General features: G+C 39.5%; 1 protein-coding gene across 2 annotated transcripts; it reads left to right on the top strand.

Annotated features, from left to right (window-relative positions):
- Positions 1-207: 207 nt before the first annotated feature.
- On the top strand, positions 208-13,106 carry LOC134202782 (pyridoxal phosphate homeostasis protein-like). 2 transcript variants are annotated; one of them, XM_062677773.1, is made up of 6 exons: positions 208-302; positions 456-579; positions 11,320-11,532; positions 11,591-11,744; positions 11,827-12,068; positions 12,721-13,106. In XM_062677773.1, exons 2-6 carry the CDS (start codon positions 487-489, stop codon positions 12,793-12,795), a joined length of 777 nt encoding a protein of 258 aa, XP_062533757.1. In that variant the 5' UTR covers positions 208-302; positions 456-486; the 3' UTR covers positions 12,796-13,106. The 2 variants fall into 2 exon arrangements, with proteins under 2 accessions (XP_062533757.1, XP_062533759.1); XM_062677775.1 differs by lacking the exon at positions 208-302 and adding an exon at positions 308-387.
- Positions 13,107-13,331: the final 225 nt, after the last annotated feature.

Here is a 13,331-nt window from a genome sequence, read left to right as displayed (position 1 = left end):
AGGGGTTTCAATCAATTTAACGTCTACCAAGATGACATATTTGAAGGGACATACAGAATACATGTTTATATTGCATACTGCCGCTTATGTACTTTTCATTTGAATCACAATGTAATCAATAATTTATCTAAAGTCAATAACAATTTCGGAAAAATAAAAAATAAAATAACTGTTTGCTTTCGACCCGTTTTGATCGCATTGCCAAAATCGAATAGTCCCTGTGCTTATACTTTGTTGTTATTGTTGACATCACTGTCATGTCCCATTATCATCAGCCTCCGTCCGGCTGATAGGAGATTTCTGTAAGTATCATTCCTATCTCCTCGCGGGTCTAGCTAGAAGCCTTAGATTGCATGACAATTTGCTACGCGACTGCACTTCATCTTTGTAAACAATTTTACCACATTATTTGATTTTATGTCATCCTCAATTAAATTTGGATTTTCTCTTTGCAGTCATTCCTTTTGGTTCCTCCGAAGTTAGTTCATGATTCGACGCGTGATGGGTGAGGTGGACGTGAAACTCGGAATCCGGCAGACGCTAGCCAAAATTGACGAAGCATTTGGAAAACGTTCCCAGGTTTGTTCTCTTCCAGATTAACTGCGGGATTTATAATTATAGTGTAAATAGAAGGACGACACTTTAGACTGTGCGCTAAAACGCTTCGACAAACACGTTCTAAGCAGTGCACCAGCTGCATATTGATTACAGTCAAATGGGTTTATTTGCAACACTTTACATTTTCAAAGTCACTGTACTACCAACGAAGAAGATATGTGCCTCACCCCATATTCTAATTGTGGCGTGTAGAATCCGTCAAGCAGCTAACTTTACCGAAATATGGATTGGATTGATACGGAGAAACTAAAACCTTGGTTGTTGCAAGTTACCCAACATGTGGGGAAACTTACAACACGCGATCAGAGATTAAGTGCACTGCTAAAAACTTCAAATATTTCCTGCAATGGTTTTTAACCCTTAAAGGCGCAAGGTGATTTTTTTAGAAATCGTCGGAAATATTTTTAACGTAAATAACCATTGAAATTATTAACATTGAGCGTATTTTCGGTTTGTTGTTTTAAAACAACATTGCGCATTTAAGGGTTAAACAATATCGTGAAACTAATGAGGGAACATCCACAAACAATGTTGCTCAAAAAATGAGTAGGCTCCTGCCCTTAATATGTGTTTTGAATCCATTTTTTTTTTCTAAGAATTCCACTATCGCCATTGTATTTTTCTCAGTAGAGAAATTTCCATAGGCACGTACAAGTTTCGCCTAATTGTTGATTTCGGTAGAATCTACAATGCCGTGGATATGTTTGTCTATGCAACTCCATGTACGATTTATGCAAGGGTTCATGCTATGCTTTTTCATAAGAATGGAATTATGAAAACCATAAGACATTGTAAAGTATGTTCTGAATTTCTATGTCTATTCGCGACTACGAAGGTAAATGCTGCACGCACAGTAGGGTGGCTCAAAAAACACTTTTTCAAATTTTTTGATGGGCCGCCCTCTTATTCGGTTCTATTTGATGCCCTGAAGCTCTGGACAAAATTTCAGAACCGTCTAAGACGAATTAAGTACTGTCCATTTAATTCCACCAGTTAATTTTCGTTATCTTTGCAGATACGTATTTCGACCACAACTGTGTGGTCGTCTTCAGTGTCTTGTACTTGACTCGACTTCATAGTCGAGTCAAGTACAAGACACTGAAGACGACCACACAGTTGTGGTCGAAATACGTATCTGCAAAGATAACGAAAATTAACTGGTGGAATTAAATGGACAGTACTTAATTCGTCTTAGACGGTTTAATATATTCCACTAAAAGAGCTTAATATATTTTTCCTCAAAATTTCAGCCAAATCGGTCAACGTTTGGGCGGTGCTAAACTCGTTGGAAGTTTATATGGAAAAATGTATGCAGAAACATCCAAAACCAGTGATTTGCAGTTGGAAGGCACAATTTACGATTAAGAACTATGATACTCATTCAGTTCTTGTAGAATAAAATACAGAATGTTATGCTGGAAACCGCGAGAAGATTAGAGTTTATCAGGCAAAGATATTAGCATTTTACTGGAGTGTTGTAGGGGTGAATTTATTTCTTTTCAAAGGTAAAAGAAACGAAATTTGCTCAAACCCCACTTCAAAGAAATGCTAATAACTTAGCCGGGCACACTCTAATCTTCTCGCGGTTTTCTGCATAACATTCTGTATTAGATTCTCTAAAATCTGATCGAGTATCATAGTTCTTCATCGTAAGTTGTGCCGTCCAGCTGCAATTCACTGTTTTAGATGTTTCTGCATACATTTTTACATATAAACTTCCAACGAGTTTAGCACCGCCCAAACGTTGACCGATTTGGCTGAAATTTTATTCAGAGCATCAAGGCATCAAATAGAACCGAATAAGAGGGCGGCCTATCAAAAAAATTGAAAAAAGTTTTTCCCATACTAATTTGAGCCACCCTAACCTCCAGCTTCATGTTCTTCTTCTTCTTCATTGGCATTACATCCCTCACTGGGACAGAGCCGCCTCGCAGCTTAGTGTTCATTAAGCACTTCCACAGTTATTAACTGCGAGGTTTCTAAGCCAAGTTACCATTTTTGCATTCGTATATCATGAGCCTAACACGATGATACTTGTATGCCCAGGGAAGTCGAGACAATTTCCAATCCGAAAATTTGCCTAGACCGGCACCGGGAATCGAACCCAGCCACCCTCAGCATGGTATTGCTTTGTAGCCGCGCATCTTATCGCACGGCTAAGGAGGGCCCCCACCTCCAGCGTCATATACCAGTGGTCAATACTCATAAATCTATCAGACCGCATCGTGCTTTCGTGCTGTGCGGTTCTTTCTCTCTTTGCGGAAGGAAGTTTTTAGTACTACCCGAAGCTATTTTAATTTGAACAGTGCTTCCCAGCGCTATTTGTACCCACTGATCCCGTTACGATCTTTGCAAGGACCCGTGTCTTCGTTTTACGTTGGACCCGTTTGCGGAAGTTAAATTCCGACAAGCGGTGGTAATCCTGCAGGGACACCGTTCTGGGAAAAAACCTCTTAGAAGGTCACGTCTCCACGCTCGGCAATGAGCATTAACAAAAACAAGAGGAAGGGGGAGTCTCTGAATTCTCCACTTCCTTCAAAGAAACAAGGTTTCAAGACCGTCCTGCCAAAGCGCGGAAAAAATAGAAGGAAGCTGGAGAATTCAGATATTCCTTCAAACTCTAATGTCGGAAATAATTTTTCTCCTATCGAACTGAGCAATCAGTTCGATTTGATTAATGATGATATTGAGCAAATCGAATCTAGCCCAGGTGATTCGATTCATGCGAAAAAGCAAAGGATTCCGCCGATTGTGGTATCTGTTGCCGAGTTTTCTGGCTTTAGGAATGAGATTTTGAGTAACCTTCAGGGGATCAAGGTTTCATTTCAGATTGCTAGGAAGGGTGACTGCCGCGTTTTGCCGGGATCCTTTGACGATCGTATTTAACTGAGAAGCGCCATAAATTCTTCACATACGACGACAAAACTGAGCGATTGTTCAAAGTCGTCTTGAAAGGTCTCCCCAGTGATGATAAATCACTGGATGAGATTAAAATTGAAATTTCTCAATTACTTGGATTTTCACCAGTCCAAGTAATTAAGATGAAAAAGAAATCCCACTCTGGTACTTCCCAGAGGGGCATTTCTCAAGAATTTTATTTAGTTCATTTTAACAAAAGTGAACTAAATAATATGAAAAGTTTGGAAAAGGCCTGTGTTATGTCCCATGTCCGTGTTACATGGGAACATTTCCGCAGGCCTGGGGGAAATTTCCAAAACCCCACCCAGTGCCGTAAGTGCCAAAAGTGGGGTCATGGAACCAAACATTGTCACATGGATGCTAAATGCATGATTTGTGGTGGAACCTCTCACGCCAAGGACGCATGTCCTGTGAGAGAAGATTCCAATAAATTTAAGTGCAAGTATGCAAAGTAAGTATGCAAACATCGCTGCTGGTAGACAAAATTTCTCTTCTCAAAATGAGGTTTATACCCATATCCCAACGGAAAATAACGGTCATGTTGCCAATTCAGGTAGCATGTCTGTTTCCGATTTTGATTTTTTAAATGAACAATTGCATCACATGATTGATGCAATGTTCAAAGCAAATACCATTCCTGAAGCTGTTCAGGTTGGTATAAAGTACACACAAAAAATTGTTATCGCACTCCGCAATGGATCAAAATAATTGTGTGAAAGTTCTAAATTGGAATGCCCGCTCTCTAACGGGTAAGGAAGATGAATTATTCAACTTCCTAACTGTTCATAATGTGCATATTGCCATTATAACAGAAACTTATTTAAAACCAGGACTCTCCATTAAAAGAGATCCAAATTATTTTATTTACAGAAATGATCGTCTTGACAGCGTCTGTGGTGGGGTCGCCATCGTCATAAATAGACGTATCAAACATAAATTATTTTCTTCGTTCGAACCCAAATTTTTAGGAACCTTGAGAGTTTCTGTTGAAACAATTTTGGACAATTTTCCCTCATTGCAGCCTACTTGCCTTTTCAATGCAATGGGCTGCAAAAGAATTTGTTGAAAGCTAATCTTCAAATTCTGACTCGCAACAAATCAAAATTCTTCGTAATTGGTGACTTCAATGCCAAACACCGTTCATGGAATAATGCTCAAAGCAATTCCAATGGTAAAATTTTATTTGAAGATTGTTCTGCGGGATATTATACTATTCAATATCCCAATGGACCAACTTGTTTTTCTTCCAGTCGAAATCCTTCTACAATTGATTTAGTTTTAACGGATTCAAGTCAGCTGTGTGGCCAATTGGTAACTCATGCTGACTTTGACTCTGATCACCTTCCTGTGACGTTTGAAATCTCACAAGAAGCCAATCAGCTCTACTTTTAATTATCATAGAGCTGATTGGGATTTATATAAAACGTATATCGATAGGAATTTTGATGTTGATATTCCTCTCGATACCAAAAGTGATATTGATAATGCTCTCGTATCTTTGACAAATTTAATTGTCGAAGCCAGAGGCATTGCAATTCCGAAATGTGAAATTAAATTCAACTCCATTATTATTGACGACGATCTTCAGCTACTGATCCGTTTTAAAAATGTGAGAAGAAGGCAATACCAAAGAACTCGCGATCCCGCGTTGAAAGTTATTTGGCGAGATTTGCAAAATGAAATTAAAAAACGTTTCGCTATTCTGAGAAATACCAACTTTGAGAATAATGTCTCGAAGTTGGATCCCAGTTCGAAACCCTTTTGGAAATTAACAAAAATTCTTAAAAAACCTCAAAAGCCAATTCCAGCGCTTAAAGAGGGAAATACAATTTTATTAATAAATGGCGAAAAGGCTCAAAAACTTGCTCAGCAGTTCGAGAGTGCCCATAATTTTAGTCTAGGTCTCACTAGTCCAATTGAGGTTCAGGTTACACGGAGCTTCGAAGACATTGTCAATCAAGAGAATGTTTTTGACTCTTTGTCGGGAACTAATGTGGATGAAGTGAGATCTATTACTAGAAAATTAAAAAATATGAAAGCCCCGGGTGATGATGGTATTTTCTACATACTTATCAAAAAACTTCCTGAGAGCTCTTTATCCTGTTTGGTTAATATATTTAACAAATGTTTTCAATTGGCATACTTCCCAGATAAATGGAAAAACGCCAAAGTTGTTACAATTTTGAAGCCGGACAAAAATCCAGCTGAGGCTTCTAGTTATCGCCCAATCAGTTTGCTTTCTTCAATAAGCAAACTGTTTGAAAAGATTATTTTGAATAGAATGATGGTTCATATTAATGACAATTCTATTTTTGCTGATGAGCAATTTGGTTTTCGCCATGGGCATTCAACCACTCATCAGTTATTAAGAGTTACGAACTTAATTCGGCTCAACAAATCTGAGAATATTCGACTGGAGTTGCTCTTCTTGATATAGAGAAAGCATTTGACAGTGTTTGGCATGAAGGTTTGATTGTAAAATTGATGAATATTAATTTTCCTCTGTACATCATTAAACTGATCCAAAATTATTTATCAGATCGCTCACTGCAGGTATACTATCAGAATTCTCAATCTGATAGATTACATGTAAGGGCTGGTGTCCCCCAAGGCAGCATACTGGGGCCCATATTGTATAACATTTTTACTTCTGACTTACCTGATTTACCACCAGGGTGTCAAAAATCTTTGTTTGCAGATGACACGGGCCTCTCAGCCAAGGGGCGAAGCCTTCGTGTCATTTGTAGTAGATTGCAAAAAAGTTTGGATATTTTCTCCACTTACTTGCAAAAATGTAAAATTTCCCCGAATGCTTCCAAAACTCAGCTTATAATTTTCCCACATAAACCGAGAGCTTCTTATTTGAAACCTTCTAGCAGACATATTGTCACTATGAATGGGGTTCCAATTAATTGGTCTAGCGAAGGTCTAGGACTTCTGCTAGATCAAAAATTAACTTTTAAAAATCACATTAAAGGCCTTCAAGCCAAATGTATCAAATATATTAAGTGTCTATATCCACTTATAAACAGAAAATCAAAACTTTGTCTTAAGAACAAACTTTTGATTTACAAACAAATTTTTAGACCTGCCATGTTGTATGCTGTGCCAATATGGACTAGTTGCTGCGTTACCAGAAAGAAGGCACTTCAGAGGATTCAAAATAAAATTCTGAAAATGATTCTGAAGTTGCCTCCGTGGTATAGTACCAATGAACTTCATAGAATTTCTAATATTGAGACATTGCAACAAATGTCCAACAAAAATAATTTCAATTTTAGATAAAAATCGTTGCAATCTTCTATTGCAACGATTAACTCCTTGTACCCTTAGTATAAAATAGGTTAAGATTAGTTTAAGTTGAAAACATTGTAATTCCTACATGGTTCAATTCAACCAGAGGAAAAATTCTAACTGCCAGAGGCAATTGAAATGTATTAATAATAATTAAAAATATTACATAGTAAATAAGGATGATAGTGTTAAGAAAACACGGAACACCTAGTCTAAGAGATGAATGCATGTATTAGATAATTAGCAAATAAAATTAGTTAAAAAAAAGTTAGTTCTTCTCAGAACCCCCATTTGAAACGGAAGAATTGGTTTTAACTGTATTTTTTTTAAAGAGACTTACACTCATATGGCAAAAGTTGCGTTGCTATCGATCCCAACAGCATCAGTGATGGCCATCGGCAGTGGTTGCTTCAGACAATTTATTCGCCGCGGTAGCGTCTATAACCATTCAACTCGTTGGCTGATATTAATTGTAAAGGCGCATAACTGAAAATAAATCAAACATTTTCTGATGAATCCACTTTCTTGGATATGATAAAGCTGCTTTCCCGAGCGCGAGTCACTAAGTTAATGATTGAAAGTGAAAATTTCTCGCAATGTTATAAATTCTCAACAAGGTTTCAAGAAGCGTACATCGGTTCTTTCTTTAAAGTGAAATAAAATTAAATGCCTCGTTAGCTATCCCAACGACATCAAAGATGGCCGTCGGTGAAGGCTGCTATAGAAAATGTATTAGCCGTATGATTTTAATTGTACCACGACCGCTGTCCGATGATTTTTTTATTCGGCCCGCCACTCGCCCCCACATCAAAGAGCTCGAGATTTCTCTGAGCCCCCTGGTAATGGTCGCATCTAATTGCCATCAGCAAACATGTTAATATTTATAATAAAAACAAAACTTATCTCCCACCATAATGATGATGATAGAGAAACTAAACATTAAAACATTGGTCCAAACAAGGACGCTGGATGGTTCACGCCCCCTGAAATCTCAACCGCAAATGACGCGCGCGTAAGGGGCCCCACACACGTTCCGATATGTTGTACAACTTTGACTCCATCCCCAGGAAATTCAGCTCGGTCCGACGTTAATCCGACCGAACAAAATTTACTGGGGGCGGAATCAAAGTTGTACAACATGTCGGAGCGTTTATGGAGTCCCTAAGACACGACTCTTTTTATGCACAGGGAAAATGAAGCGGTGGGCCAAAAGGTGCGTACGTTACAGCAATCTGATGTCCGTGTTGGGGATGCATGAACGGAATTGGTTAGTTCTGAATTTTTTACCAGACGTGAAAGAACTAAAATTTTCAATAGTTTGACGTTGATAATCAATAGTTTTAAAACAATTAGCGAATTGGTGGAAAGTTTCCGAATCGAGTCGAGTCGAGTCGAGTCAAGTACGAGATACTGAAGACGACCACACAGTTGTGGTCGAAATACGTATAAGTATAAGATATCGAAAATAATTGGTTGAATTAAATGGAGAGAACTTAACTCGTCTCAGACGGTTGAATACATTGCACTAAAAGAGCTTTATATATTTTTCAAGAAAATCTCGGCAATCCATCGAAAGATAAAGTCGATATTAACGTTTGAAATCTTACATGATTTCGTGACGGTCCCCAATTTTGACATTTTCATTTGGTACCCTGTATCCGATGCTTCCCCTTAGACGTAGATTACGTCAAAATGCCAACTGAATCAAGATAAAGCAAGATGAATCAATCGTGGCCTATGCCTTTCTAAACGGCAAATCAAATAAAAGGATGTGAAAATCGAGAAAAGAAAATTTAAAGATTCAGGGAGTCAAACACAAAGGGGTGTAAGTGGCCTCAGCGGTTCTCACAGCTCTCAATTGTAAATGAAGCTAATCAGCTTCCATATCTAGCCAATCAGACCGACTAAGATAAAATCCCATTCAGAGTGCCAGGGAACTAGACAGGAAGCGGCTTGTAGCCTTTACACTATTTGTGCCACTGTATTATTCGTTTTATCTACATTCAAGTAATTTCAATTCAAGTGGATAGACTCATATAGAAATACACTCACCAGAATTTTTGACGACCCTCAATCAACTCTATTCCCATCTTGAACAAGTTTATTCTCTCCATTTTAAAAAAGTTTCTTCTATGATTGAAGATATCCTAGGAAATTAGTTCTTTCTCACTTCAATCTTTTGGCAATTGATCAATCACTCACTCTCACTCATGTATCATGAGCACCCCGAAGGGTATATAGCGCCAACGTAAAAGATCTTCACCTGGGCGGCTTCTTGCTTCAGCCTTGACCTAGGCTCAGGTCAGATTCCTGCAGACTTCCTTTATTTCCTTGTTGAGGCTACGCCGCCACAAACCCATGCGTCTAGCTCTGCTGTACTCTTTGATTCCAGTCCAGCGCTTGTTTGCAGATTTCGTCTCCGCTCTTTCATTATGTGTGACCGACCCACCTCCATTTACGCGCTCAAATTTCTGTCGATTTCGGTTTTGGCTGGCATCGTCGATGTAGCTCAGCATTCGAGATCCAATTGTGAGGCCAGGCCCGAATTATGAAACGAAGACATCGGTTGATGAATACTTGCAGTTTATGTGTAATCTCTGCTGAACCACACCAAGTCTCACTGGCGTATAACAACACAGATTTTACGTTTGAGATGAATATTCGAAGTTCGGCGCGTTGACTAATATGATTGGTCTCCATACATTTCGTTAACTCGCAAAGCAGCCCTAGCCTTCTTGATCCGTGCTCCTATGTCAATCTTGATCCCGCCATCCGACGCTAACTGGCTACCAAGATATCGAAAGTTTTCGATCTTCTTCACTGCTTGCTCGGCTACCGTAAAGTTGGAGGGGTTGTTTGTGTTTACATCCTACGATTTGGTCTTGTTGGCGTTGATGATGAGACCCGCCGTTGAGGAGCGTTCGGCCAGGTCGTTTAGTTTACTCTGCATATCAGAGCGCCGTTGTGCTAGCAAAGCAACATTATCAGCCAAATCGAAGTCGTAAACGGACTTGGTGGTAATATGGCTACCGCTTCTGCCTCATACGCAGGAGGTCATGGGTTCAATCCCAGGCCCGTACCATTCCTCCTACTTTGAATCTTTTCATATGTTTCTCATGTTCTAGCAATCGCTAGAACTGGAAATGAGCTTTCATACCATTTCCATCTTCTATCTCTATATCTACAACTTAATTAGTTCTAGCAGGTAGCTGTTAGAATTTGAAATGAGCCAAAAAAAAAGCTCGTTTCGGCATCCAATTAGAATATACTCCACCCTTTTATTACTATCACATTGGCAACCCGTTAACCAAGACGAACCTCTGTCGTGAAACTTAACCCCAGATTCCAATAAAATTCCGCAGGAACTCGTGGCGAGTGCAGAGGTGTTCTCGGCTTGCAGTGGGCGAGTGACTGCATCATCAATTCCTTCCCATCCCCGATGACCGTGAGGACGTGGCCAGCGCCGTTATCGACCATCCAAAATACTAGAGCTCTCGGACTGTGAACATTGAGGTTGGAGTGGAGAGCAAATCCCATGCTTCCATCCATTGGTTCCCTGTGCAATTGCGTTTGTTCTGGTCGACCACGGAGTAGCAACTACGAAATGCACGGTCATCATGCAAAAAAAAAAATCAGCCAAATCGAAGTCGTTTATATGCTCCATAGTAATTGGCTGCCAGAGAAGCCCACGGTTTGGTACACGATTATTCGCAGCCACCATGATCTCGTCGATTACGATGAGAAACAGTAGCGGAGATAGAATGCATCCTTGTCTTGTCCAGCAACTACCCAGTTGGGGTCAGACAAAGCTCCATTATGCAGGACTCTGCACGTAAAAGCTTCGATGAGGCCGACTATTTTATCCGGAACTCCCTTGCGTCCAAGGGGGCCCTCAGATTTTCGTGGTTCAGACGATCGAATGACGATAGTCAATGAATATCAGGGCGATGAGGATAATTCCCACATATTTATCTGTGGAAATCCATAAATTTCAATTTGAAGATTTATATGCGCGCACATAACTATCCACTATCCATGACGCACTTAAAACAAATTACTGTAATGTATATCATGAGCAGCCGCACACATATTTCACCAGCGCAAATCGATTTTTATTAGTCGAATAAATGAATCATAAGTACGTATTTAGCTGATCACAATCTATAAGTGTATACATTAATTTTGCTTATAGATTATTCTGCAAGTGATGTTTTCTGCGTGTTGTACAAAATACAACGCTAAACCGAGTGTTCTGGAAATCCTTCGATTTTAATTCTTTTCTAATCTTAAACTCCAGACAACACTTCAGAATCTAAGTTGGTTCGAATTTGATTAAATAAAATCCTCCAACTTTTTTCTATATGAAAAACTTACACCAGTTTCACTGTTAATTTGGTTAATTTGGTCTTCGTCTTCGTGGCATTTTAACTGACGTAGGAGGTAGATGTGAACACTTAAATCATACTTCAATTCTTACTTTTATTGTAGACAACAAAATCTATCAAGCCGCTGCTGGTAGCCGTCAGTAAAACTAAACCAATTGAGTTGATCCTGGATGGATACTCCGTCGGACAGCGTGACTTCGGTGAAAATTATGTCCAGGAACTAATAGAAAAGGCAAATGATCCCAGAATTTTGGAACAATGCAAAGACATCCGATGGCACTTCATAGGTCATCTTCAGAGCAACAAGATTAATAAGGTAAAATAAATTTGTATCTCATCGATTGTTCAAATAAAATGGAATTTTCTCTCTGCAGATTGCAAACCTACCCAACCTGCATATGGTTCAAACCGTTCACAATGCTAAACTGGCTGAAGGTCTCAACAAGGCCTGGGAAAAGGTGAAAACTGAAAAACCGGATAAACAGCAGTTAAACGTTCTCATCCAGATCAACACCAGCGGGGAGGACGGTGAGTAAGCATTCCTCAGATTTTGACACATTCAAGTACTCTCCACCAATTACGCCGCACCTAATTCACCTTCCCATCGCAGAGAAAAACGGAACCGAACCGGCCGAGGCCGTGAACCTGTACCGCTTCGTGACGGAGAAATGCCCCAACTTGAACTGCCACGGCGTGATGACGATCGGTCGCTTCGGGCATGACTACTCGACCGGGCCCAATCCGGACTTTATCGAGCTGATGAAGTGTCACCAGGACATTTGTAGCACCATTGAGCGGGAGCCCACCGATCTGCAGGTTTCGATGGGAATGTCTGACGACTATGTTCGGGCGGTAGGTGGTTCCGATTCGAAATTCGATTATGACGAACGTTTTTGCCTTTCTCGTATACTAAGTATACGTAAAGGCTATAATTTCACTCCAAAACCAAACTTTTGATAGAAGGCTCGGAGACCCATAGTGTTATATACCAATCTACTCAGCTCGACGAATTGAGGTGATGTCTGTTTGTGTGTATGTATGTATGTGTGTGTGTGTATGTGTGTATGTGTACAAATTTTGTAGACACACTTTTTGGAACTTAGCATTACCCGATTTACTCGCAACAAGTCGCATTCGACGGGGAATGCGGTCCCATTGTTTGCTATTGAAAATTGGCCTGATCGGACATTGCATTTCGGAATTATTGAAAAATCATTGTTTTTTCCCAAGGGTCCCCCCTTGGAAAAAAATTCAAAATCTAAAAAAAAAAAAATTTTTCAAGAATGGTGGGAATGCATAGTAATTAATGCAAAAACATGCAAAATGATAGAAAATATGCGATCTATCCCCCTAAAGTGCTTTTTTGACCTTTCCTATGTGATTTTTTCAGTACATTTTACGATGCACGAGAAAGGCATCATCGCCGCTAGGTGGAATAATCTGGTTTTTTTTTTTTGTTTTTTCCTGTGTGGGTATATGTTTGCATTCATTTCTTATTTCGCAGATCGAGATGGGCAGCACAATCGTACGCGTAGGCAGTTCTATTTTCGGAGCCCGAGCAAAGAAAAACGAAGCATAGGAATTTTTCCACCGTCGCACCGTTACTCACTACTATAGCCCACGCGCGGACTGCTGGTTCAGATCGAGAGGGTGCGAGCCGGCTAGGATTTCGAGGGGGCGGAAAACGGGCAATTGTTTAGTCACACAGATGTCGATTTGCTGATTTTCCGCTGAGAAACGGTGGTTGAGCTGTATGGAATTCTGTTTGTTATTTTTGTACATACATATCGAAAGTAAAATTGAAGACAGTGTCACATAATGAGTAGCAGTATGGGTTGAACATCAAACTTCTATCAATAAATTATTTCTTTCTTTGCGTCAGCTGTAGAATGAGTTTATTTTTAATCTTTGATACTAATTATTAAACAGTAAATTGGGTGAAATTTATCTACGATCAATATGCCATTCTTTAGTTTCGGAAAATACCTGATCATCATACAAAAAGTCTTCACACCCAATCAGCAGATGGCAGAATTTAATACAGTTCTGCATGAGAATCTTACAGAAACTGAATAAAATTTTGACATATAACAACTTTGGAAGCTTTTAATACCA

This window comes from Armigeres subalbatus, unplaced genomic scaffold (genome assembly GCF_024139115.2).
Source record: "Armigeres subalbatus isolate Guangzhou_Male unplaced genomic scaffold, GZ_Asu_2 Contig141, whole genome shotgun sequence".
Lineage (NCBI taxonomy): Eukaryota > Metazoa > Arthropoda > Insecta > Diptera > Culicidae > Armigeres > Armigeres subalbatus.
The sequence above is the reverse complement of the archived record's forward strand: the minus strand, read 5'-3'. Positions and strand labels throughout refer to the sequence as shown.

What these genes read in the sequence shown, in the direction of transcription:
- LOC134202782 (XM_062677773.1), top strand. Translation starts at nt 487, where the DNA reads ATGATTCGACGCGTGATGGGTGAGGTGGACGTGAAACTCGGAATCCGG. An exon ending in CATTTGGAAAACGTTCCCAG is followed by an intron (nt 580 to 11,319) that starts GTTTGTTCTCTT and finishes CTTTTATTGTAG; the next exon opens with ACAACAAAATCTATCAAGCC. An exon ending in CAACACCAGCGGGGAGGACG is followed by an intron (nt 11,745 to 11,826) that starts GTGAGTAAGCAT and finishes TTCCCATCGCAG; the next exon opens with AGAAAAACGGAACCGAACCG.